At 37.5% G+C, this 24,752-nt stretch overlaps 1 protein-coding gene across 3 annotated transcripts in view; it reads right to left on the bottom strand.

Annotated features, from left to right (window-relative positions):
- Positions 1 to 3,232: 3,232 nt before the first annotated feature.
- Positions 3,233 to 24,752, bottom strand: part of LOC150079359 (ras-like GTP-binding protein rhoA) — a 46,280-nt gene continuing 24,760 nt past the window's right edge. For 2 of the 3 annotated variants that reach the window (XM_090384089.1, XM_090384088.1), the window contains exons 3-6: positions 12,020 to 12,107; positions 6,693 to 6,802; positions 6,323 to 6,457; positions 3,233 to 4,154 (exon numbers count right to left, since the gene is read on the bottom strand). In XM_090384089.1, coding sequence (XP_090240215.1) covers positions 3,918 to 4,154; positions 6,323 to 6,457; positions 6,693 to 6,802; positions 12,020 to 12,107 — 570 coding nt within the window. In that variant the 3' untranslated portion in view covers positions 3,233 to 3,917. The remainder of the gene's footprint in view (positions 4,155 to 6,322; positions 6,458 to 6,692; positions 6,803 to 12,019; positions 12,108 to 24,752) is intronic. The other variant, XM_090384087.1, reaches the window with a different exon arrangement.

Genomic DNA, 24,752 nt, shown 5'->3' with positions numbered 1-24,752 from the left:
TGAAGAGGAAACTGGTTTCTTTTTTCGTATTCACCTCAAGGGAACGCCCCAAAGAGAAGGAAAAAGGTTTAAGATTAGCGTATGAAAAAAATATATATAAGCAACTTAAACAGATGAAAAGCAAATTAAAAGAAATGGAAGGAATGCAAGAAGGGAATCGGAGATTTGCTCTTCTATAACCAATACCTTAGATGTTCAAACAAAGAGGGAAAAGTCTTATCAGTTTCTTTTCTTCCCTGCAATTTTGCACGGTTTCGAAACCCAGTGCAAAATGAGCCACCTGCGAACCTTGTTTGTTGTAGATTAAATTTAATCCGAAAGAGGAAGGATTGATTTATTTCCAAGGTGGTGAGATTAAACGATGCTAGGAATTAAAAAATTAATTAAAGAGACTAGAGGCCTTCGAGATGTGGATGGAAAAAATTAAATGGACTGAAAAAGTTTCGAATGTGGAAGTATTAAGACGTGTCCAAGAACAAAGGAAGATTTTAGGTAGAATAAGAATCAATGGGCCACGTGATTCGACATGGTGGTTTGCTTCTAGATGCAATGATGGAGACTGTGGAGGGAAAACACCCTAGGGGTAGATCAAAAAAGACCTTCATCGGAACGTTGATGGATGAAGCAGGATTTCAAATCTTTGAGGAACTAAAACAAACGGCACAGGAGAGACAAAGATGGCGACAGCTCATCAGAGGAACTTTTTTTCTTTTGTTAGTTGTTGGTGCATCGGCTTCTGTGGCCATATTGCACCTCCCAAGGTTTTTGCATTTTCTATTCTGATCCAAGCCCGAGGCGGGATTCGAACCCGCGACCTTTGGATTGCCAGGAAGGAACTTTACCCGGTCGGCTATCAGAGGAACTAAAAGGATTTTCGCCATTTTTTATAGGAAAGTTTAAAAATATATTAACGATCCAATCGAAGAACATTACTTAAATAATCGACATCTTGTTGATTATTTTAGTAATGATCTCTCAGAGTCCCTCCAGAATAAATAAACTTTGCCCAAAAATAGTCTGTCCAGAATAAGGACCCTTTAGGGTCCGTCTAGAATAAATAGGCTTTGTCAAATCAGTTACTGAGTTCAAAAGATGTCCTTGGATTTTAAATTTCTAAAGTGACAAAGAATCGATTCTTTGAACTGGCTATATTATGGCAAAGAATCCCCGTTTCTTTCACTTGGCTCTACAGGTGACGAGTTGCTCTACTACAACAATTTCACAATGCTCTATATCAACCCAAAACAATTTTTAAGAAACTGCTTTTCCCCCTATTATGAAGATTCTGTTCCCCACTATTAGAAGACTCCAATGCCAATTATTATGAAAATTACTGTGCCCGTTAATGGTGCATTATGGCAACGTTTATCTACTAAAAATAGCGATTCGCAAGAGTAAATCGGGCATTCCAATTTGACAACCAACATGACTTATGCGCAGCTGCCTTGGGTGGAACATCGCGCACTAATTAATGCATCTATCCTTCGTCACATTTGCAGTTAGTTCCTGCAACAGATAAGTTAACGTTTTTTTCCCCCTTCTTATTCGTTATCTCTATTAGGGTATTGAGTTCTTTCTGTAAAAGATGCGTGTTAACATCTGGAAGATGGATGAAGAAAGGATGGGATGGGAGGGGAAGAAAGAAGCCAAGAACGAAGGCTGTCGCATACAGTCAACAGGCAGTAAGCGGTTTGGTGGCCTTAATTAACTGGTATTGAATGGATACGTTGTATGGCATCAGGAGGCCACGGGAAACTATAGCATCCCTCTTCAGTCGCCAGCTTGAAGTAGTTATCGATGGAGCGGAGTTATTCGACGAACACGAATCAAAAATAATAAAAAAGAGGACTAATTATTGCTTCTTTAGAAACTGCACTAACGGATGGGTAATTAAGCCTTTTATAGCAGAGAAATATAAAGCGTATAAAGTCCAATTAACTCGATTTCCGCCTATTCAGCGCAATCAAGTCATGTAGGACAGATTTATGCGTTTTTTTAAAAAGCAAGAGTACTGTTCTATCTATTTTTAACGACTTTTCGCGGCTATATATTTTTAGTATCGAGTAACTGTTTAACGAAGTCTACCTTCTGTTGCTTAAAAAGAATGGATATACTGTAGCTTTTGGCTTTATGCTGTAGAGAAATGTTATAAATCAAACAAATAATTGTAAATATAAATCTATTGGCATCGTTAAGTCTTTTTTTATAGTTTTATGTTGATTAATATCAACTCTGACTTATGTAGTTAGGGGAAAAAAATTAGCGTACGTTCCAAGCATATTGTGTTCAGATGGAAGGTTTTAGCAGTGACAGATCATAAATTCTCTTTGGAAAAGAATTAAATAATACTTAAACACGCTGGCTTATCCTACAAAAACAATCTTTTATTGTAATCCTTAAACCCAGTGGTTTTTACAGCTCCCGATCGATATTTCGCCAAATATTTTCTATTGGATTGATATCTAACTAAGACAGCTAGCAGCTCTAGACACCCTCTCTGGCTGAAAGCAAATTTCCACACATCTACCGTATTTCGATGCAAGGAACCAATTACAACTTATTGGACTCAATCCACCAACAGAATAAAGCTGAAGCAGTTGCTGGATCCTTCATATTTTGCCCACTACTGTAAATTTCTTTACTTTGATCTAAAAATACTCAAAAGGATGGTCAGAAGTAAAGCTCTTTCTATAAACTCCCTTACAGGAAGCACGTTTTTGAGATGACGGCCTGTGAGGGAGTGAACCATCCATTTAAGTTGGTCAGATACTTGTATCAAGCAGGATCCCTCAACCGTTTCAGGATTTCCTCAATTTAAATTGGCCTCAAATGAAAGAATAAACGTGTTTTTCCACTGGTACGCTTGTCGTTAACTGGATTAGACTCTTAGTCAAGTATATACGGGCATATATATCGAAAATTGTTTAATTTTAAGTTAAAAAACTGAATAACACGTACCACCAAGTGTAATAGTGTGGTGATACGTTGGAAACAAAGTTAGATCGGCCCATTAGCTGATCGTTCATGCGAGGAAACGTCTCTGCAAGGCAATATTGTTTGTGTAATAGTTTGTGGAGAAAGAAAAACAGAGACACCACATATCTTCTCGTCAATAATTTTATGTCAAAGTCTCTCCACAATTTTGGAAAGAAAGAATTAACTTACGATTAAATATCCTCTAACTTTTCTTTTCATATATATATATATAATTTTTTTTCGTCTTCACTGAAATATCGTGTGGCATTTACAATAAATACCAGATATATTCCGAATACCATTCCAGAAAATTAAATTTGTTCTCTGTTTTTATAGAAAACTTAAATATTTTTCATACATAGATTACAGCCTCCAAGTTCATCGAATAAAACACAATAAAGAATTAAATTACGATCGTTGTATTTTTCATAAAATTACCCCTTCTGTTAAGTACTTCCATGGCATCTTCTTATCACAGAGTGCTAGAACATAAGGTTTTGTGTAATACGAAACGTCTTCGGACAAATAAAAATGGCCCAAGTACAAAAAACTCGTAGGCAATTTCCAAAGCAAACACTCGATGGTAGGAAGATTGCTTTAAAGTTCTCAATCTTTCCATTATTTTCTATCTTTTCTTTTCAATTTCTTAAGTCACTTAGCAACTGCGAAACTTCCACTGTTTCGGCGTCTTCCTATCTATTAAAACAAAACAAAAGAAAACCAACAAGAAAAACAAATAAAAAGCTAAAAAAAAGGTACAGATCTTCCCTTTCTTTGAGTGATGCGTTGTTGATTTTCTCCTATAGGAGAGCGCCTTCAGCACCATTTACAACAATACGTATATTCGGGTGCTGTTCGCAACCGCCAACAATTACACGCTAAAAATAGGTCCTCCTGTACAAAGATCACTAGGTACTCAACAAGAAAAAAAAAAGAAGAGTTCACATTAGAACACAATTTTTAGCTTTGTCCCGTATCTCATCTTTGAGGTCAATTTTGTGCTTGTGTTTCGCCTTCGTCAAAGTACGATAGCGTAGGAGACTAACGTGATTTTTGTTTAGTTTTCCTAGAGCAGCCAATGCTGCAACTTCAAAGGCATCGTGTACCGTCTTTCCACATAATTTTGATGATGTCTCCACGTACGTGATGGCGCTGATCTGTCTCGAAACTGCCAGAGCCTAAAAACAAAAAGAAAAGACCATTATTAACTCGATTGACCAACTATTAATTATTTAAAATGCATAAATTAAATCATACACAAACTATGTATTATTAGTTAATAATAATTCGGCTTTCTTAGTTAAATTTTTCAATTTTCAGAACTCATCTTATGACCTCATTTATAGAACGTGAAGCTGGTCATTCGGTAGTTAACTGCATTAGGAATGGGACACGAAAATACAAATGAGTTTCAACACGCGAGACTTATTGCTACCGAAGCAGACTCTGTGCAACATCTGATGGCATTACTCTATTCCAACACCTACATTCATTTGCTCTGTAATGACACCGAGTGCTGCCATCTGCGATAAAGGGATTACGTACAGCTAAAATAACTGTAATAAGTCCATGACAATTTTCACTTCAGAATTGATTTCAAGTAGCCAAATGTCAGTGTGGAGAAGAAATAACGTTCATGGATGATCATTATCGCTGTCATTATCTCTTGATGAGTTTTTTGTCCCACACATTCGTTTATTTGTATCGGCAAGATGCTCAAGACTCACGAATTCTTTGGACTTTTAAATAACTTACTTTTTTTGTTTGTTTGTTTTTGATATTTCTGTTGATGAATCCAATTAAAACTTCCGGGAGGCCTAATGCAAGGCTCACATTTTTTTTCTAGAAGTACTCCATGGAATAACAATCTAGTTTCTCTGAATTTCGACTTATCCGAGTTTCGCATTATTCGAATTTCGACTTAACCGATTTCTTTCGAAATTTTTTGTATTACAACATCATTTTGGTCAATCGCGCTGCATAGAAATAAAAATACACTTATCCAAAGAAAACCCATCAATGGAAGAAAAACAGAATATATAAAATTAAATTGAAATAAATTCGTGAAAATAAAGAATGATGGGAGAAAATTGGAAAAGATACGGATAATAAAACATTTAAAAATAACCCTGAAATCTTCCGTTTAGGAAAATTAAGGATGCACTTAAAAGAAGAAAAAAAAAAAAAGGGTGACTTTTTGTTGTTAGAATTAAGTTCAGTTGGAGTCTAAATACTGCGTCAAAATCGATAGAATGTCATCATTAAATCTCGGAGGGAATTAAGACCACGAGAGGACGGGAGCTGTTCCTTCCCTCCGTTGATCGATTCATCATAGAGAACTGCTTTCCATGATTACCAAGTCTTCCCCTTCTCCCACAAACTCTTCACACTTGTTATTCCCCGAGCACGAATCAATGATAGGTTATAGGATGACAGATGAAGACCCAAGAGCCCAGTAAACGTCTCCGAGTAGAAAGCAAGAGCCTACCGGGCAATTTTTTCTCCATTTTGAGGTCAAGTACTGCCCTCGCCGTCAGTAGCTAATACAAGTCAAGATTTCTGCTCGAAAAAAAAATTCGCTTCTTAAAATAGTCCTTTCTTATAGACTTCAAACGAGAAAAAAAAAGTAGACAAAATAGGGGGGAAATGGGGGAAAGTTTACTTTCCGAACAATGAAGATATAGTGGACATAGTGCATTTGTTAGGCAGTGCCAGCAGTTTCCCACAAAACCGCACTTAGTGGCACTGTAAAGATGCAAGACTCTGCAAAGCCAGAGTTACGTTGGGTACAGTAAGTTGTGTGTTGTCCATCTGCCCACTTAGTTACTAGGAGGTACAATCACCAAAGAAAGCACCTCTCAACATCTGTCCACGGCACGTCTGACGGAAGCATTAAATTTGTCTAAACTAAAATTTGTCTAGTCCTTCCTTGAAATTATTATTTAACCCATCCACTTCGACAACAGATGGAAGCTTGTTCCAACAGTCAACCATCCGCTGGCTGAAGGCAAACTTCCGCACATCTATCCTACAACCATCCTTCCTCGTGTATGTAGTCTCAGAAAGTGGAAGAATCTCAATCCATTCAAGGCTTTAAACACTTCAGTCAGATCTGCGGGTGCCTAAGTCTTGAGACTCTGCAATTTGCAGAACTGAGGCCTTTCTACGTAGGAGAACCCTTTTGTTCCCTTCACAACTCTGGTTGCCCTTCTCGGCACCTGTTCCAGCAGCTCCACATCCTTCCTAAAGTGAGGTCTCCAGACCTATGTTTAATTTAAAATATACTCGTTGGAAAATCCATCGTACGATTGTGCCACCTTAAAAGACTTTCTATTTATAGTCTTACCTGCTCTGAAGTTACGGGAGCTTTCTTCAGTTTGGCCAGATTGCATATGGTATCTGTATCCGTTTTCAAGTCACTCTGACAACCGCAGAGGATCACGGGAATACTTGGGCAATGTTGTCGAACCTCGGGATACCACTGAAAGAAAAAAAGAAACTAATAAATATAAAATAAACTTCTGACCATTCAAAAGAGAGAGACAACACAATCACTCGAAAATTAATTGCTGGCAAAAGAGGGATGCATTTGAATTAATCCTTCATCAAGAACCATTTCTCTCTTCTAAGTTCATAATTCTATTTCAAACACATTAATTAGCGCGATTACAAATAAATAATCCAGTAATTATCGACTCAACAAAACAGACTTTTACCTTATTTACTGTATTCTCCAAGGAGTCTGGACTACTGATTTGGAAGCACAGCAGGAACACCCTTGCGTCTTGGTAAGCTAGAGGCCTTACGGTGTCGTATGCTGGAGCTCCTGCAAAATAAGGACACTTTGGTAATTAGTTTCTTTACAGACAAGAGTGATAATCCTTGCTTAATTATGTTTGGGAGATTACGTTTGATTCCATCTTCCACTCACTCCAATTATTACAATTTTTACGCACCTCCTTATTAACCAAACCACCCATCTGACTGGAAATTGTTTATTTGTTCTTAACAGCCAAGTTCAAAGCCAATATGGGAGTAATAATCCGCAAAGATTGTATTTCATTTATTATTCCACAAGTTACGAGTACGTTATTGAACAAGGGTTCTGTATACTTCTCGAACAACTTCCATTACACCCCCGTTCTTTGCTTACTCGATGGATTCTTCCATTAGATACCCCTCCCCCCAAAGGGAAAGGCAGCAAGAAAATTTCACGGTTTTGTCCCAATTGAGGACACGGCGCCAACAGACAGCAATCTGCAGTTGTCAAGGGAAACACGCACGCGATACGGAAGGCGTAGCCGATCTAATCTCGATCTTCCTTACGGTGTGTAACCTTCAAAGGACAGCGCGGACGTGATCACGAGACCGATTTGCATACGATTATGCGCAGATATACGGCATCGGACTTCTGTAATCACCTCGTATGCTGGCCCCGATAATTGCACGCGCGTGGGAGTGGCATTTATCCCTCGAACAGTCGCTTTATTTATTTTTTTCTTTCTTTTTATTCGCAAATCACAGCAGCACACAAAAATCTTATCACGTTTTTTTTAGGAAGGCTATGTCGTATTTTTCTGCTCAGAGCGAATTCCTCTACAGAATTCTCAATGGCATCCACCAGCACCATTCCGAAATTCCAAGTAAAGATTGCCTTATTTTCGTGCGTTTGGTATGTCCAACACATACTGCTGCTGGAGGAGAACGAGGGGGGAGGGGAAGAGAAAAAAATGGGGTGCATCGAAGTCTTGTCGGATTTCGTTATTGAAAGTACGTGTTTGTCAATTCGTAGTCTGTTCGCTTTTGTCGGTTGCACGAAATGACTATTGACACAGTCAGTTACAACCCCAGCATACAGGAAACTCTTTTACATAAGTGCAGTATCGGGGACTTGTTTATTTGTAGAAGTCCAAAAGGTGTTCATACGAAACTACCCAAACTGATTCTAGCAAAAATTTATATATCATCTCCTGATACTAAATCTTCTTTGGTGCAGAATATTAACCTCATTTAATCTTCCCAATGTGACAAATATTACGTCCATTCCTTGAATCTTGATTTTTTATCAATCTAACTTTCTTGATCCTGAAATTATTTTTCTTAATGACAGTCATAACTCCTTTTACCAATTATACTGATCCAACTAATGAGGATATTAAAGCAACTGCAACTTCTTAATGACCAAACAAATCTCTCCAAGTGGGTGAGTAATTATGGGCAAGTCAAATTGTGTATTGATTGATGAAACGGCCAGAGAACCAATCTGAACGAGTAAATATAGTGTGAGAGACAAACTAACACTGGGCCCACGTATTTGTAAGGGTATCTGGAAGGTTTAGGGGTAGTTTGATATTTTTCGAAGATTAAAAGATTCTTGTTGATATTTAGTGGTTCTGTAAGATAAAACTTAAAGAGGGGAAGTATTAAGAAAGGATCAGATTTTAGGCTTCTGTTGATGATGTACTGACTGACTGAACCAATGTGTTATCATTAGGTGCGACTAGTCTATCATCCTGTTTGCAGATTCGATTTAAAAAGAATCTACTTTTAAATGAACATCACCAGATATCCTTTAAAAAAAAAAAAAGATACGAGGAAAGAAATAGTAAATACAGGACTTATCTCTGGGTTCTAAAGATGGTTTCACCAACTCTGGGTTCCAATAAGCAATGCCAGTTACTGGAATACCACACATCTATTGAGTACACTCCATTAAATCAACATATCCAAACACTATAAAGACTTGATGGGAGCACGCGTCACGAAATATCGATGCATACAAGTATTAGCTCAGAGTCCACAACATTCAGTTAGCATTACAGACATCTTGGAAATATTTCAATTCTGTTTTACTATCTGCACTAACATCAGAATCTCCAAAAAAACATTTGATAGATGAACTTGCCCCTGCAATCTTATCATTTTTCCATGTCGGTTCCATATTTCTTCGGATTTTAAGGAAATTTAAAGAAGAAGAAAAGGAACGGGCGGTTGTTACGTGAATTGTAGAGGAAATACTCCCCCTATCAATCCATAAGGGGAGGGAGGAGCTCCAGCTGTATCTTACTATCTTCCTTCAATATGTGGCCAGCATGCGAAACGGCTTGCCCGCTGTTCTATTAGATTCCACCCAAAGATGCCATCAATAACAGACATTGCACTGCGCCTTAGAATGCTTGCAAGGAGCGTGTTCACGTGGATAAATGAAAATCTTGAGTACCAATATGCTCCTAGTGGGCTAAGCCGAACACGTTCATGTACTGCTTTATAAATCTGTCCGGGGGTGTAATGTCGAAAGACGTTTCTTGCAGAAATTAAAGTTGACCAGTTCACCGCAGGCCTACGAACTCACGAGATAATTTCTCTAAGGCGAAATCTTGTAGGAGTTTTGTCTGTGGTCGAATATTCTAACTTTGGTAGCCTTACACTGAAGAAGAGACGTCTATTGAAAATCTATTTGCGTGCCAATTAAAAAACACAATAATTAATAAAAAACATTTTGTTAAATGATGGATTTGTTTCAATTTCAGGACCTATTAATTTTATAAATTAATTAGAAAATTCAGCCTGCTACGCTTCTTTGTAATTTAAATTTATTTTTTCTGGCTGTGTTGGCAAAATGATTTTCCGATGGTGGCTCCATAAAAAAAGTATTGATGAAATCTCTCAGTGGCCTACATTATTTCGACTTATATAAAAGACACTGTCAGCGCTACGAAAAACTTTCTTGTGGATTAAACATGATTGATCAAATTATGATGTTCACCTTTCTTCATCTGCTATTATTTACGGTGTTGCTTAGGATTGAAAATTGCAGTCAAAGACACACGTATCGCACTAAAAATTCTCATTAAACCATAAATTACTTATTGCAGTTTTAAGATCCAATTAATATACTCACATTCCCAACGTTTAAGACTCTGCAAAGACTTCTATGTTTTGTAATGTTTAGAACAGCAATTATTTAATTCTAGGTACCCCTTTGCTACTAGGAATTCGTCTTTATCTTAATTAGGTTTCACTCAGGGTCACTGTGTTCTATGTTACTGAAGGTGACTCAGTGGTTTCATCCGGTCATGCTCTCATTATATCCGATCTTAGTGACCTTGTTCTTACTCCAGTTGGGCACTCCTCATATCGTTTTAAAGAAGCTGATTGGTCTTTATGAAATCTTTTATCCACTAATTTGATTTTATGCGTAGATCTATAAGATCAAACTTTTTGTAAATTGGACCTGGCTCGTCAGAGAGACTATACTTTTAGATATTACTCACACTTTTGATTCTGTACATCCAGCAAATTTAAATAATACCTTTTCATCTTATGGAGGGTCTACGTATATTAAATTGCACTGTAACATTACCTGATGGGCCTGCCAAAATAGTCATCGAAGGCGTTTATTCCTCTTCTTCGTTTGGTGACTCTCAGGGTTCTCAGTTAGGCCCCATCTTATCCATTTCATCGCATCGATGATTTATCTGCCGTACTTCAATCTGCCAATGTTTATTGTAAGTTGTTTACTACTGATTTGAAACTTTATAAGACGATTCGCTCTTTGTCCGATTCCCTGTCGATGTACCCTGCTGTAGAAACCATATTGTGACATTGAATCCGAGGATATTGAAGTTATGAAGATTTTTTTCCAAGCGTGGTCTTCAGTTGTCAATATTATTTGATTATTTGGTCTCCGATGAGTCCACTGAATCTGTCAACCAATTCAAAGACCTGGACATTTCGTTCCATTATGATTTTCATCTTTCCTCCCAGTTTAATATTGTTTCCTGGGAGTTCGAGTAACAAGCATTCGGAATCTTGCTTTAGATGGAATTCCTCCATTTTCACAACAAACAAGCAAATCATTTTCCCTCCATATTGAATTATTATAACATTATTTGGTCTTGTTACTGACAATAACTGTCCGATAACGTTGAATGGATTTAATTAGTTTCATTTGTAGTCTGCACGCCACGTGGTGATCAGTTTTTGAGTGAAGGATGCGAGGAAGAATGGATCGGCATCGTGATCTTACAGACTTCGAACGTGGAATGATTGCAGGGGGGGGGGGGGAAGCCCAGTAGCTGAAAGCAGCTGGTTGCGTTGCTAACTGGTTTCAAGGACACGACAATGTCTTCTCCGTCCTTTCATAGACACCCAACTCATCGACCCCAACCCAATTTAGCTTGTTTGGGACGTTATTATTTGTGTTGGATTGACTACAAATTTCTGAAATGAAAACAAGACTAGGGATGACCGAAGTTTTCCTTGTGAGGCGCCATATATTACGTTGAAAATATATCGCTTGCAGCCAAGACCGGAACCAAAAATAAATATAATCTTTATTGTGGAAGAGAAACTACACAAATCCCTCAGCAGCACCGGAATGCTGGGAATTTACAGTCAAAGTGAGGCACTTGAATAATATGAATGACAAATAAATATTATGTTAATAGGATAATAACATGCAAACCATGGGTCGACAGAGACAGCTCTGTCTGTACATTTTCTCTTTCACCATTTCGTGCATGTTGACATTTATTTTGTTGCGTGTCCAGACTTTTGGTTGGAAAGGAATCTGTCCTTCAGGGAAAGTGTGAGTGACTGACAAGCATCGGAGTGGAACTGAGCCAAGGTTGTGGGATCCTCCAGGAGCACAAATCCCAGTTGGAAGCTAGGAGATAGTTCATATTTTCATTTTGGCTGCGGATATGATTAAAGGAGGGCATTCTTCTGATTGGCAAAGCGGCTGCCAGTTCAGTGGTAGTTATCCCACGATTGTAATGGAGTTTGGCATTGGCCCACTCAGAAATATACCAGAATCAATAATTTCACGCCCTATCCCACTAATGTGTTCCACCAAATGTTTTGGGTAACTATATAAAAATGTTACGCTAAACTAACACGGTAGTGATCACTCCAATAATACAACTCATTGAGTTGTATTATTGGAGTATATTATAAGTTAATATTTGGCATTTAAGTGGCAGTGTATCGTAACATGTGGGCCACACAATACAAACACACATTGACTATTGTTGTAACTTACCTGAGGTATCCCATATCGTGAAGTTTATCCTATAGTCGCTGACTTCATAATTTGCTGTATATCTCTCAAATCCCGTAGGGGTGTATACCTAAAAGAGAGGGGAAAAAATCGAAAACAGTTTTCAAAACAATTTTATTTTTCTCAATTATTTAAACATATATTTACAAATAATAATATTACTGTTATAGACTCAGCGGACAAATTACAAGGAATTGCATTCTCTGGAAATGGAATTTGTGATAGAAGAAGTAAGATCATCAAAAATATGATGCTTTGAAAATATCCAGGTGAGGTTATCTCAGTTTCTTATCTGCAGTAAACTACACTGCCCTAACATTAATATCTGGACATCCCCCTGTGTGTTTTTTTAAACATTAATCATAATTAAAAGCCAGGAGGACTGTCCTTTAATCAGTACGAACATTTGTGCCCCTCCTTCCTCCCCGGAAACCAGCATCTAAAGCTCCAGGTAATTTTCAAGGAAGAAATTACCTGTTAAGAAAAACGAAACCAATCAACGTGAAATAGGAAATGATTGTGCGAGGACCTTAGTCATGTAACTCGATATCCAGCGATCAGTTTCGCATCTCTTCTCCCCACACAGTCACTATCTTATTTGGAACATCTTAATCCGTTTTGCAAGTGCAGCGAAGCGTGAAATTCAGAGCACGTATAACATCTGCAATGTTGTCAGAAATCAAGGTCTTTCAACTAATCGGCAATTGAGTTAGACCACAATGCGTGAATGTGTTCAGATCATCGCGTGTGCCGAGCCAGGTCAGGTCAAACGCTGTAAAGGGGATCATTTGTCCGGATAGAAACAAAGCTCGATCACGAACACCTGCATGCTGTTCACTTAGTCCGTGTAATTTAAAAATTTACATTCCACGATTGCAGTAAAACTCGTTTATTGTATATTAAAGTCACACTCCGAACAGTTCTGTCTAATTTTATTCAAAATAATAATTTTAATAATAAAAATGATGTACAAATTATAATTTGACTCCATTCTACAAGCATAGTTATATTGTTAATACTAATTTAGCTTCCATTATAACTACAAATAGAGTTACATGATTGTAAAATAGTTATTTTTGAAATCAACCGCATGCTTCAAGAGTTGGCAAAGAGCCAAAATCGGTTTAACTCTATTAATAAAGCTAAATCCCATTCTTTTTACTTTTTGTAGCTGAAAAATACATAAAAAAAAAAAAAAAAAAAACTTCTCCCGACTTGGGGGTCGTCAAGGATTATGCTTTACATTTAATAAATATTTGAAGGATTCTTAGGGTAAAAAAAAAAAAAAAAAACCATTGAAGGACCGGATTAGCTGAACTGTCATGACACGCGTTAATGGACTCTCTGAGGTATGCTTTGACCTAATGCGAAGGCTTTAAGTCCACCGCTGATGCATTTCGTGACTTTCATCCGCCTTCACAGCCGACCCTAGCGGTCGATAGAAAGGATCAATGTACTTACATAAGCGGTATGTTCATTGAAAAAAAAAAAAAAAAAAAAAAAAGAAAAACATTATTAAAATTACGGACGAGTGCCAGTTTGTAAATAGAAGGAATATCGCCTGTTTGACAAGTTTTCCATGCTCTTTGATCCTTGGTGGATTATGGAATAAAGATGGCTAATTATGTTATGTTGAACAGTTGATTATAAGTTAAAAATCGTCTAAGATTTTTCTAATTAGAAATCAAGCGTGGGATATTAATAAAAAAATGTAAGTCCAGTTTTTGTAGTTACTGAAAAAACCTTTATTGATGTTTAAAGTTCTGGAAAACATACTCTTGAGTTCTTTTCTCTTAGTTGAAGACAAGGAAGAAATATTCATTTTAACCACATTCAACTTAACCCTATAAATATCCACAAAACTGCACGACATTAATGCGTGACACGAACTGCTATTATTCAAGTCTCAGAGAGCCCCCGCGACCGATGTTGACCGGTTCCTTTTACGTAACAATCACTTCAATTACGTAGTTATTATGGTAATCCACGTGACAAATTGATGTTAACAAATCACGTATTTTGAGTGAATTATGCGTGTAAGTCACGTGTGTCCAGTATTTATATCCAGATATGGGTTAATCGATGTAATTTCAAACCCACGCCATTTTGGAAACTCTTAAAACATCTCATATTTCATAATCATGGAATATATTATTTAAAAGAAGCATTAATTGGTTAGTATAGTTGTCTGCATGTATATTAATTTGTTAATTTATTTCTTTTTTAATAATTACGCGTCGTTGAGTATACGCGCGTGCGCAGACAGCCACACATACATATTATACGTATCTAATTATTTAAGTGGGACAAGGGCTATCATTAAAGGGGAGGGAAGGGGAGTAAAGGCGTTTATTTTAACCACAACTAATTTCCCGCTGGCAAAATTGGAAGAGATTCGTGATATGGACTAGTTTTTACTAAAGATAATTTTCTTCAGTACTGATTTTTAAAGCGAATTCAGGAAACTAATAACCATATTTGATTGTCGTTTCTCCGGTCTTTATACGTTTATTTTCATTGGAATTCTTGAAAAGGATAATAGATATCAACTAAGAATTAAATTTTTGATTGATAATAAAGAATTTAAAGTGCTCGTTTCTTCATCAGTCTACAAAGACGTATACGTATTTGCTTTAAAATGCAATCCCAGATAAAAACATTATGTGAAGAGTTCCTCCAATAGGTCATAAAAAAGATGGATGGTCTGTTCGTTCAACGAGGAGAAAATTTATGTTCAGGGAATAGAATGTTGTGTTCCAGTTAGTACGTATCCACTAGTCAAACTCTACGACTGCGTTTTCATTTAATAGAATGCTTCTGGTAGTTTATAACTCTAATCTGTTTTAAACCATTCGTATTTGAAAAATATTGTAATTCCCTTGGAGACAGAAAGAACGGATTATTTTATTTTATTTATTTGGTATCTTTAGACGACTGGATATTAATTTCCTAGTAACTCGGGTTTTTCATCCCGAAAAACAGAATATGACCAAAGAATTCACACAGTTCACAGATGCGATACATTGACTCCTCACTGCCTTTGTTACATCGTTGCAAATTTTTAAAACGTCTTAAACTCCCTCTAAAATAAAAGATTTTTCGTTGCAAATTCAAAATTCTTTTATTAACTTAAAGAACTCAAAATACGACGCAGGTCTGTTTATACAAATGGATATAACTGAATGAGTACGTGGACAATTTTTCATCAATTGAAAGTAATCATAAAATGAAGCACGTTTCGAAACGCTACCATTTAACTCGTTGTTTGCATGACTGGACTCAACTTCCATAAGTCAGACTTCGTACAAAGATCCAAAAGACATTCTCAAAGATCCACAACAAAAAAATATGTCAAAGAATTACCATGACTGCTGGGAAAGAAGTTGTAGGAGAAAGAAAAAAGCGCCACCTACCAAATGATATGTAAAGAGGCTAATATCTTTGTTATGCTGCTCACAGACTATGCAACGATGGGTGGAACACGATCGCTATACGGACCACCGAAAGGAAAAAATAAAATAAACAAAATAAAAACGAAAGAACAGGAAAATGGATGAAGTTAGTGACAGAAAGGGAATCTAAAGGAGGAAGCACTTTTCTCACAGATCTGATTTCCGTATCGACCCCAACCGACTTCGTTATTCATTCTTCGTAGGTTAAGAACCGGGGCTGGTGTTGTCCAAAATAAAACCATCTGGTAATCCATCACCGCCCGGCCAAGTTGCGAAACTTTGATTAATCGCTTATTTGTTTTTGTTATATCTTCGTGCAACTATCGAGACACTGTGTGGAGTGAGTGATGGTGGAAGTGTGGCGTTGCCTAAGACTGATGGGTCGCATCCAAGAAGTATTTAGTGGACGTTTTCGGACGCTACAGAAACTGAAGGATAAAGCTGTCTCTAGTCGATTAGAAGTAAAAACAGAAAGAACGAGGGCTATCCACTTGGAGGACCCTCGACTTTGTATCCTTCGATAAAACGACTTCATTATGACAAAAATATATCGCTTTAAGATAAAGAAAAATATGTCTTAATTTACTGAAAATTTTCATACTTAAAATCTAGGTAATTTTGACTACTTAAAGCACTCGGAGTCTCCACCAACGTAGGCCTACATTAAGATTTATCTTTTGACTTAGGCTTCTTATGATACAAAAGGATAAGGCCTCAATATCCTTATATCATTCTCCTCCTCAAAGCAACCAAATGAATCCAAAATAAACAAATCTCTTATTAATGCGCTAAGCCTAAACAAATTAGGCTTAGCACAAGCTTGGAAAAAACAAACCAAACACGCCATTGTCTAAGTTTTTCTTTGAATAATACAAGACTGCGTAACTTATTTTATACAAGATACACATTGACATGTGTGTGTATAGGTAGGGTGGCTCCTAGAACGTCCGTTCAAATCCACCTCGTTTCTTTGTACGTTGAACAGACTCTGCAAAACAGGCCAGCGTGTAATATAGTGAAATGTTCGTGTAGTTTAATGCATGTTATGTTGTTGTGTTATGCTGACCTCTTAGCTACCGAGAAGCAGCTATCACCAGGAAGGCTGCTTCTAGATACTCGTCCACACCACGGGAAGGTGGGCCAGTTCCAGTAGATGGGACGCATAAGGTCTCAGGTTATGAGACAACAAAAAAAAAAAAAAAAAAAACCCTCTGGGGGCCCAATCCAGAGCTTAAAAAAAAAAAAAAAAAAAATAATAATAATAAATAACACACGTATATATATATAAAATAATAATAAAAAAAATAAATAAATAAAATAAATAAATAATATAAATAAAAAAAAATAAAAATAAATAAATAAATTAAAAAAATAATAAAAAAAAATAATAATAAATAAATAAATCCTCCTCATCATCACCAATAGTCTCTTGGGCATTCTGGACCCACTTCAGTATTCTTTTCAACACACTATTCTGGTTCAACTGTTTAACAGGCGTTTCCTCAGTTCAAAGGCTCCCTTTGCAAAATCCTGGAATAATTGAAATACACTCCTATTAGATACAAACACCTCTTCCCGACCTAACTCATTTTCAGCAATGATTTCCCTGATTATTTCCCTGACATTATCGTAAATTGTACACACATATAATATATGGTGCCAACTTTCACTCTCACCACAAAAACAGAGATCTGTATCCGAAAGACCCAACTGAAATAATTTCGCTTTCATCGAGCCGTGACCTGTTAGTAAAAATGATGTTTGTAAACTTGGCGTAAACCAACTTCGAACTGTTCTGTCACTTAAAAAGGTAACATCCGGAATAAATTTCTTTGTCACTCGACCAGTAGATACAGTGTCCCATCTTGTTTGCCACAAGTTAACAATCTCATTTAAACATCTTCTCTTCTCCCTCTTAATATCAGAATTTATGTCAACTTCTATGCCAACAAGTCTAGTAGATATTTTCTTCTTAATGCCATAGCACAGCCCTCGATAAGCCACGAACAAATCCAAAGGGACTGCCCCAGCCATCACTTGAAGTGCAGTCGTAGCTACAGTTCTACATACCCTTAATATACTGAGAAGCATCGTTCTTTGTAGTGAGTTTAATTTAGCCTGAAATCTAACAAGAGCCACTCTGTGAGACCAAACTCCCGCTGCATATGTAACCATAGGCAGAAACACCACCTTATAATATAAAAATAAAGTTTTATTGGACACACCCCAATCTCCTCTTGATACTCTTATAATATAGCCGGCAAATTTCCTAATCTTGCTATGTAGATGTGTTATATGCGCATAATAAGACAACTTGTGATCAATAATGAGCCCCAAGTATTTAGTTTCAGAAACCATAGTCAACTGTCTCCCATTTAATTTTATTTGCGGCGGTGGTCCCAAATCAAGTTTGGTTTTAAAAAGCATCATTTTGGTCTTTTGGGGGCTAATGGTAAGCTTAAATCCTTGTGCCCAGGTATTAATATCATTTATTACACGGTTTGCATTTTGCTCCAAATCGTGTCGTGATCGACCTGCCACAATTAATGTGACATCATCAGCAAAAGCTATCACGTGACAATTTACTTGTGGTCGAACCAGCCAAGATACACAAAAAGATTCCACTAGCAATTATTAACACCAGTAAAAACTAATAGACAAAAATATGATGGATGACCAATCAACTTTCAAGAGATCCGCCATCTAGTAATTTCTGCAACAAGCTGGATCATTCACTTTGTCCCAACTTCTGCCCAATAGACGTTCGGAATTCGAAACAAACATCTACTTGCAAGGTACTTGTAATGCTTTACTTAAAGACTAACAGTGCTATTTACAATTCTTCCCCTCCTTTTCTTCCTGTTACAACCATTAAATGAAAGACCCTAAAGTAGTTTTTTTTTTAAAAAAAAACTTACTTGGCAAGTTCTAAATATTTACGCATCATTTATCTCTCAGTCATGGGTTGTGACAAATGTCTTCGTTTATTACAAATGACCTGGCTCATGGACATGCGAACAAGCATTTAGCAAACTAATGAGGCTGATGGAAGCGATATTAAGACCAGTAATAAAGAGACTTAAGAAAAAAGAGCGTGTTCCTCTTTCTAGCTTTTGACTGACTTACCCAGACAACGGATTGAGGGTAGTTGTACACACGTTGAAGGTCACATTCGTGTGATCTATACGGTATCGCTGTTTTGTATAATTGGACACAGTTGATAAAACGTCGCGTCCGTTCACGATAAAAACTATTTTCTTCTTATTAAACCCCCCAGGCATCTTATTCGTATACTTTATTAGCGTGTCCCGGTACCTAATCCCCAAACACAGCAATAATTAAACGAAACAGATACTATGGGCCAATCACACACAATGAATAAAACGAGAATCTCCCATTAATCAAGGTCATTTGTAAACGTTGCTTTTTCAAAGTAACTTAACTGGTAACTCCGATGAACATGATCAAACATGTCAGAAGCACGACATAACCTGTTTAATTCTGCTGAATTCTTTTTTCCAAGATTGAATAAAATAAACACGTATATAAGTTTGTTAATAGCACTGTCTTGAGTGGAAGACACGTCTTGGAGCTTTTACCCTCAACTTCCCACTCGCCGGGATGGAGAGCATTATAATTGAAGATACCACAAAAATATGGTAGGCTGTTCGTCCAAATTGCAACTATTTACTCATTCGTGATGGCGTAAATAACTTAGTTCACTTAACCCTCTTATCTCGCTACGTTCTTAAAGAATGCCAAGATTTGTATTTCTTTTTCTCTTGATGATCATAATTCTGTGTCATTAGCTAGAGATGCAAGGTATCTTCTCAGATGGAGAAAACCATCCTTCGTGTATTTTGCGGTCGATTACCTCCTTATCACTGGCCTATTATTACTGCATTCGAGTCTTTACATTTCCTTGTTGCATTATATTATCCTGGGGTTCGTTGGACATTTGTAGATAAGGGTAGTGCTAAAAATTATTCCGGGACCCCAAAACATACAAAATGTAACGCATAAGAATCAGGTAAAACTGGTCTTTGGTCATGTAAATGCCACACAAGCCATAAATAGTTTTTATCGGCTACTATATCAGTTAAATTTCCAAAGCATAATTCCCAGGTGTATTTACAGTCATGGCTGGCTGGTTGAAGCACTGGATCTGTTTATGGAGGTTTGAAAGAATAAAATCATTTCTCTTTTTCTTCAATATTTTATTATTGAAACTGCGTTCGCTGTGATGGACTTTGAGGGATGCCACTGGGGTTGATATGTAGGAGAAAGAATCTCTCCTTTAAAAATAAATTCGCCTTTTATTTGAAATATATTTGATATCGCCTTAATCTGTAATTGGAAGAGCTCCTCTAGTAGCTGAACTAATGGACTTTGACGTTACCTGCAGGAATCCTGACCAGGTTGAAAGATCATTTTCAGAGATACTTGAAGTTATATACTCTTAGGAAGTTTTTCTTAATTCTAACTCCTCCAACCCCCTTTAAAAATGTTAAAGTTTGGAGTCAAATGAAATTGTTCAGTTTACCACTATCGAGTTTCGATTATGGGGGATCAATGCCTGTTTAATCACCAATGACAATCCGTGCCAGCAATTGACAATTCTTCTAAGTTTTCACTAACTCGGGTGGTTAAGTAATATCGGCCGAATTTGTGCGACCACTGCTTGGTTAAACTTCCATTTTCTGATAATGCTTTTGTACGCGCTTGACCCATCTTCCAGCAAAGAGAATTTCCCGTTAAGATTCCAGTTTGAAGATAGACTATTCTAGCGCTATCTATTGGAAAGTTTTAAAACTGTAATTCAAATGGGGAAAAAGTTGGGTACTGTTGTAAATAAGATTTAAATTTTCTTTTAAAATAAATTGGATGAATCTCGTAGACACAACAGACATGCGCTGGACCATGGACTATTATTTCTAAATAGATTAATTTCTCATCAGGATTAAAATAACCATTTAGATCTTCATGTTTTTTTCTCTATACGCTTCGCAAAGGTACCTCTCTCTCTCTCTCTCTCTCTCTCTCTCTCTCTCTCTCTCTCTCTCTCTCTACACACACATATAACACCAGCCATGGCTAATTAGAAAGCGTGTGTTAGTATTGATTTCTGACCTGCGTGTTCGAAGTAGTTCGCCTTATACTTAATCCATCTTCTATTGTCGTCCCTCTTTCTTAATGGCAGACGATGGTAAGAAAGACTCTCGTCATCGGCAAAGATTGTGGTCATACGGTTAATTGAGCTCGCAAAAGGGAGATGAAAATAAAAAAAAGGGCGTTAATTCGCTCGCAGTGAGACAATACGATACGAAACTGGACTCATTATATCCGCCAAAATAGTGTAGTGGGCGGCCTGTTGCAAACTGAGTGCAGACAACGGAAAAATAACAATAAATGAAGACAGTGCAGTCTTGGAGATCTCGTCCTACAACACCACGCCTCGTTTGGACTCATTGCCGAGACTTTTGGCTACTGGAGATCGACGAGAGTCCAATAACCCTTTAAAACACTGGTTGTAAGGTGTAGACAAAGGCGTATTACTTTCAGAGGCTCACACGCGAGGCGAATGTACATCGATCTGGATTGTTCTTGGGAGAAGTTAATGTGCGAGAGGCTTAACGTGCTCTTCAAGTAAGACGCGGAAGTGTGTCATGCCCATTACTGGTCTTATTTAGAGATTTTTTACACAAAAAACAAAATTTAGTAGCGAACTACTGAGGCCTATTGTTAACACTAATTACATTGTGGATAAATCACAGATAAAGACTCTTTTTATATGGTTGCACTTCCTCCATCCCATACGAATATTTCTTTTTTGTTATTCGCTAAAGAACGGTCATTAGATATTGGCATTATGAGCAGAGTGCATTCCAGCTTGGCTTGATCGTACTGGAAACTTCAGCGTCCTCTACAACCTCGATCATAAAGCAGTATCATCTGCCTTCCTCGGCAGGTGCAATGCTAGCACGCGTAGATGGTATCGCAAAGCACTTGCAGTAGATTCTACGATCCCCTTCATCATGCGGCAGGTGTCATATTTACATTCGACTCCCACTAGGGGATCCAGGAGGCGGTAATAATCGTTTGTAAGGTCACGACCTATAATTACGGTTCGTGACGAAACTTCTTAGGATAGGTCATTAAAACACCTGTCTTCCTGCTGTGTAGGAATATTAACTTTACGAAATATGCTCGCCTTTGTAGTGAAACCTGATTGTTAGGGAGAAATCTGGAAAACTTAAGTCGCTATCCCCGAGATATTTTCATAATAGGCGATAGCTTATCTAATAATGTAGGCCACTCGTTATTGTAGAGCTGTTCTTTTTGATGATACTAAACATCTTCGACCAGTAATTATTCCGCATGCATATATTTATTCTAAATAGATGGTGTTTGTAAGTGACTACCATCTTGTTTTAAAATGGTGTTGTGTATTAGGAGCATCGGCGACTAAGGCCATATTATTCTGTGTATACTGTCTGTACATTGCGTGTGTTCTGACTTCGATTTTCTGTTTGCTGGAGTTTCTCGAGTTTCTGGGAGAGAAAACCATGCTACCCTCGCCTGAGACTGGCTAGCTTGGCCACGTCGTGAAAACTCCACAAATTCCTCACGTCATCGACGGGAATCGAACTCTGGTCTTTCCTACCCTGTTTTGGGGAGAACGGTGCTGCTACTACACACGAGGGCTTCAAAATGGTCAAAAATTAACCTGACCTTAGATTTGGTTCGAATTTTACGAAATTAATTTTCTACTTCTTGAAAATTCTGTCTCCCGTTATGCGAAAATATTTGATCACAATATAAATACAGTGGCGGACATGTGTTAGGGCGGCTCCTAGAACTTTAGTTCAAATGCGCCTCGTATTACTGTAGGTTTTAACAGACTCTATAAACTATAAATGGGTGCTGCTCTTCGTGGACTAATGTTATTAGTGGAGTCCCACAGGGTTCGGTGTTGGGTCCACTGTTGTTTTGTATATTTATCAATGATATTGATGAAGGTATATCAGGCTTAGTGTCGAAGTTTGCAGATGATACAAAGGTTGGCAGGGTTGTTAATGACAGTAATGGCAGTGTGCTACTGCAACAGGATCTAGATAATTTGGGCAGATGGGCTAACAAGTGGCAACTGAAGTTTAACCTTCACAAATGCAAAGTACTGCATATGGGTAGAAATAACCCCAGAGAAACGTACCAGCTGTGTAGTACTACACTTAAGGTGGTAGAAAATGAAAAAGACCTGGGAGTAATTGTGCAGTCAGATATGAAGTTTTCTGAGCAATGCAGACAGGCTGCCAGGGTATGTCATGGGGTTTTGTCAATGATATATAGGAATTTTGCTAGCAGGGAAAAGGAGGTGATTGTCCCTCTGTATAAGGAAATGGTCAGGCCACGCCTTGAGTACTGCGTACAGGTCTGGATGCCTCATTTTAGGAAGGATGTAGATTTGCTTGAGCGTGTACAGAGAAGGGCAACAAGATTGGTGAGGGGAATGAAGGGATCCTCTTATCAAGAGAGGCTTAAGTTCTGCAAATTGCAGTGGCTGGAGACTAGGCACCTGCGCGGTGATCTGATTGAGGTATATAAGGCCTTGAATGGGTTGAGCACGCTGGAATCTGATGGGCTCCTTCCACTTGTTCAGATTACGAACCTAAGGGAGGGATAAATTCAAATTAAGAAAAGACAGATGTAGAATAGATGTGCGGAAATTTTCCTTTAGCCAGCGGGTGGTTAATTGCTGGAACAAACTTCCATCTGTCGTTGTGGAAGTTGATAGGTTGTATAAATTTAAGGAGGAACTGGACAGCAAGCTCATACACATGCTTTCTTGCATCACTTGCCACTACTACTACTAGGCCAGACTTGGAGTAGTGTGATGTTTGTGTATTTTATGTATGTTGTGATGTGCTGGCCTCTTGGCTACCTAGAATCGCCAGGAAGACTGCTTCCAAATACTCATTCACACCACGGGAAGGTGGGCCAGTTCTAGTAGATGGGACGCCTTACTCAATTTATGAGACAAAACGAGAGAAAAAAAAAGAAATTTTCTACTTGATTTGTTGATAATTCTTTGTCTTCCGTGGCAATTTATGCGAAAATATTTGATTACAATATAAATACAGTGGCGGACAAAAAACTGCATCACCTTAAAAAAAAAGTAACGTTTGTAGTGAAACGTATAAGATATTGTTTGATTACAGTCATTTTGTTTGTCTCAAAGCAAAGTTATTGCGTCAGATAACGTTTCTATTCTGGCTGCATAGCACCGACTGTAAAGTTCTCCCCCCCCCCTCGGTCAGGGGATGCACAACAAGCAAAGGGGTGGGGGAATTAAATTTATTAACGGAACGGTGAATGCAGAAACCTACACTGCTATCGTGGAGGAGTGGCTGAAACCCGTTATTAGGGATCCCTACACAGACGTCCAAAACTGCATTTTTTAACAGGACTCAGCACCCAGCAAAACTGGTAAGTTTTATGCTATTTAGATTTAATGACGAGTTAGTCTTCTTGTCTCACAAGGCTTAACACATACTTACATCCAGTGTTGTTTTTTTTTTTTTTTTTTTTTTTTACAAAAAAAAAAAAAAGTGCTGGTACGCATTCTTTGCTATCAGGAAAAATTGAAAATTAAAAGGATATGAAAAGTACTCTTAACAATTATTTCTTCCTGATATTGTTACTTTAGTAGTAATGTTTTTAGAATAAGAACAACAAATTAAGTGTATTAACACACAGTTAATTAAGCATAAGTTTATTATTCAAGTACGTATATAAAAAAATAAGTAAAAATAATTTCATAATAAAGTTTTTGTAGAATATTCCAAATTTTTATTAAGTTCTCATCCAACACAATATGCCGACTTCTTTTCTTCCTCTTCGTGTGTCGGTTGTTGAATGACGTTTCTGAAGCAGCCACGAATCGACATATTTTGCTGGATCGAAGCGGGTCAGCGGTGGGCCTACAGTTTTAAGAAACAGTACTGAAGAAACTGTTTTTGTCATCAACGAAGCGCTGGCGATCAGATTCATTTGTGAAAATCCTCTTTCACATTCACTCGATGAAATTTGTATCGTACTCAGAGCGTTCATCGAATGCTTCAATTCTTTCAAAACCTTCTTACCAATTAGGAACACACTAAAGAAATCTAACTTTGAATATGGCCTCTGTACGGGAAATGTTTGGACACCACTGCAGTAAAAGGTGGGCCAGAGCCCATTGGGAATACACCTTGATCTGCTCA

The sequence above is a fragment of the Mastigoproctus giganteus genome, chromosome 10 (genome assembly GCF_048544385.1).
Source record: "Mastigoproctus giganteus isolate SK-2022 chromosome 10, ASM4854438v1, whole genome shotgun sequence".
NCBI classification, from domain to species: domain Eukaryota; kingdom Metazoa; phylum Arthropoda; class Arachnida; order Uropygi; family Thelyphonidae; genus Mastigoproctus; species Mastigoproctus giganteus.
Note: the sequence above shows the minus strand (reverse complement) of the source record. Positions and strands in the feature narration are given on the sequence as shown.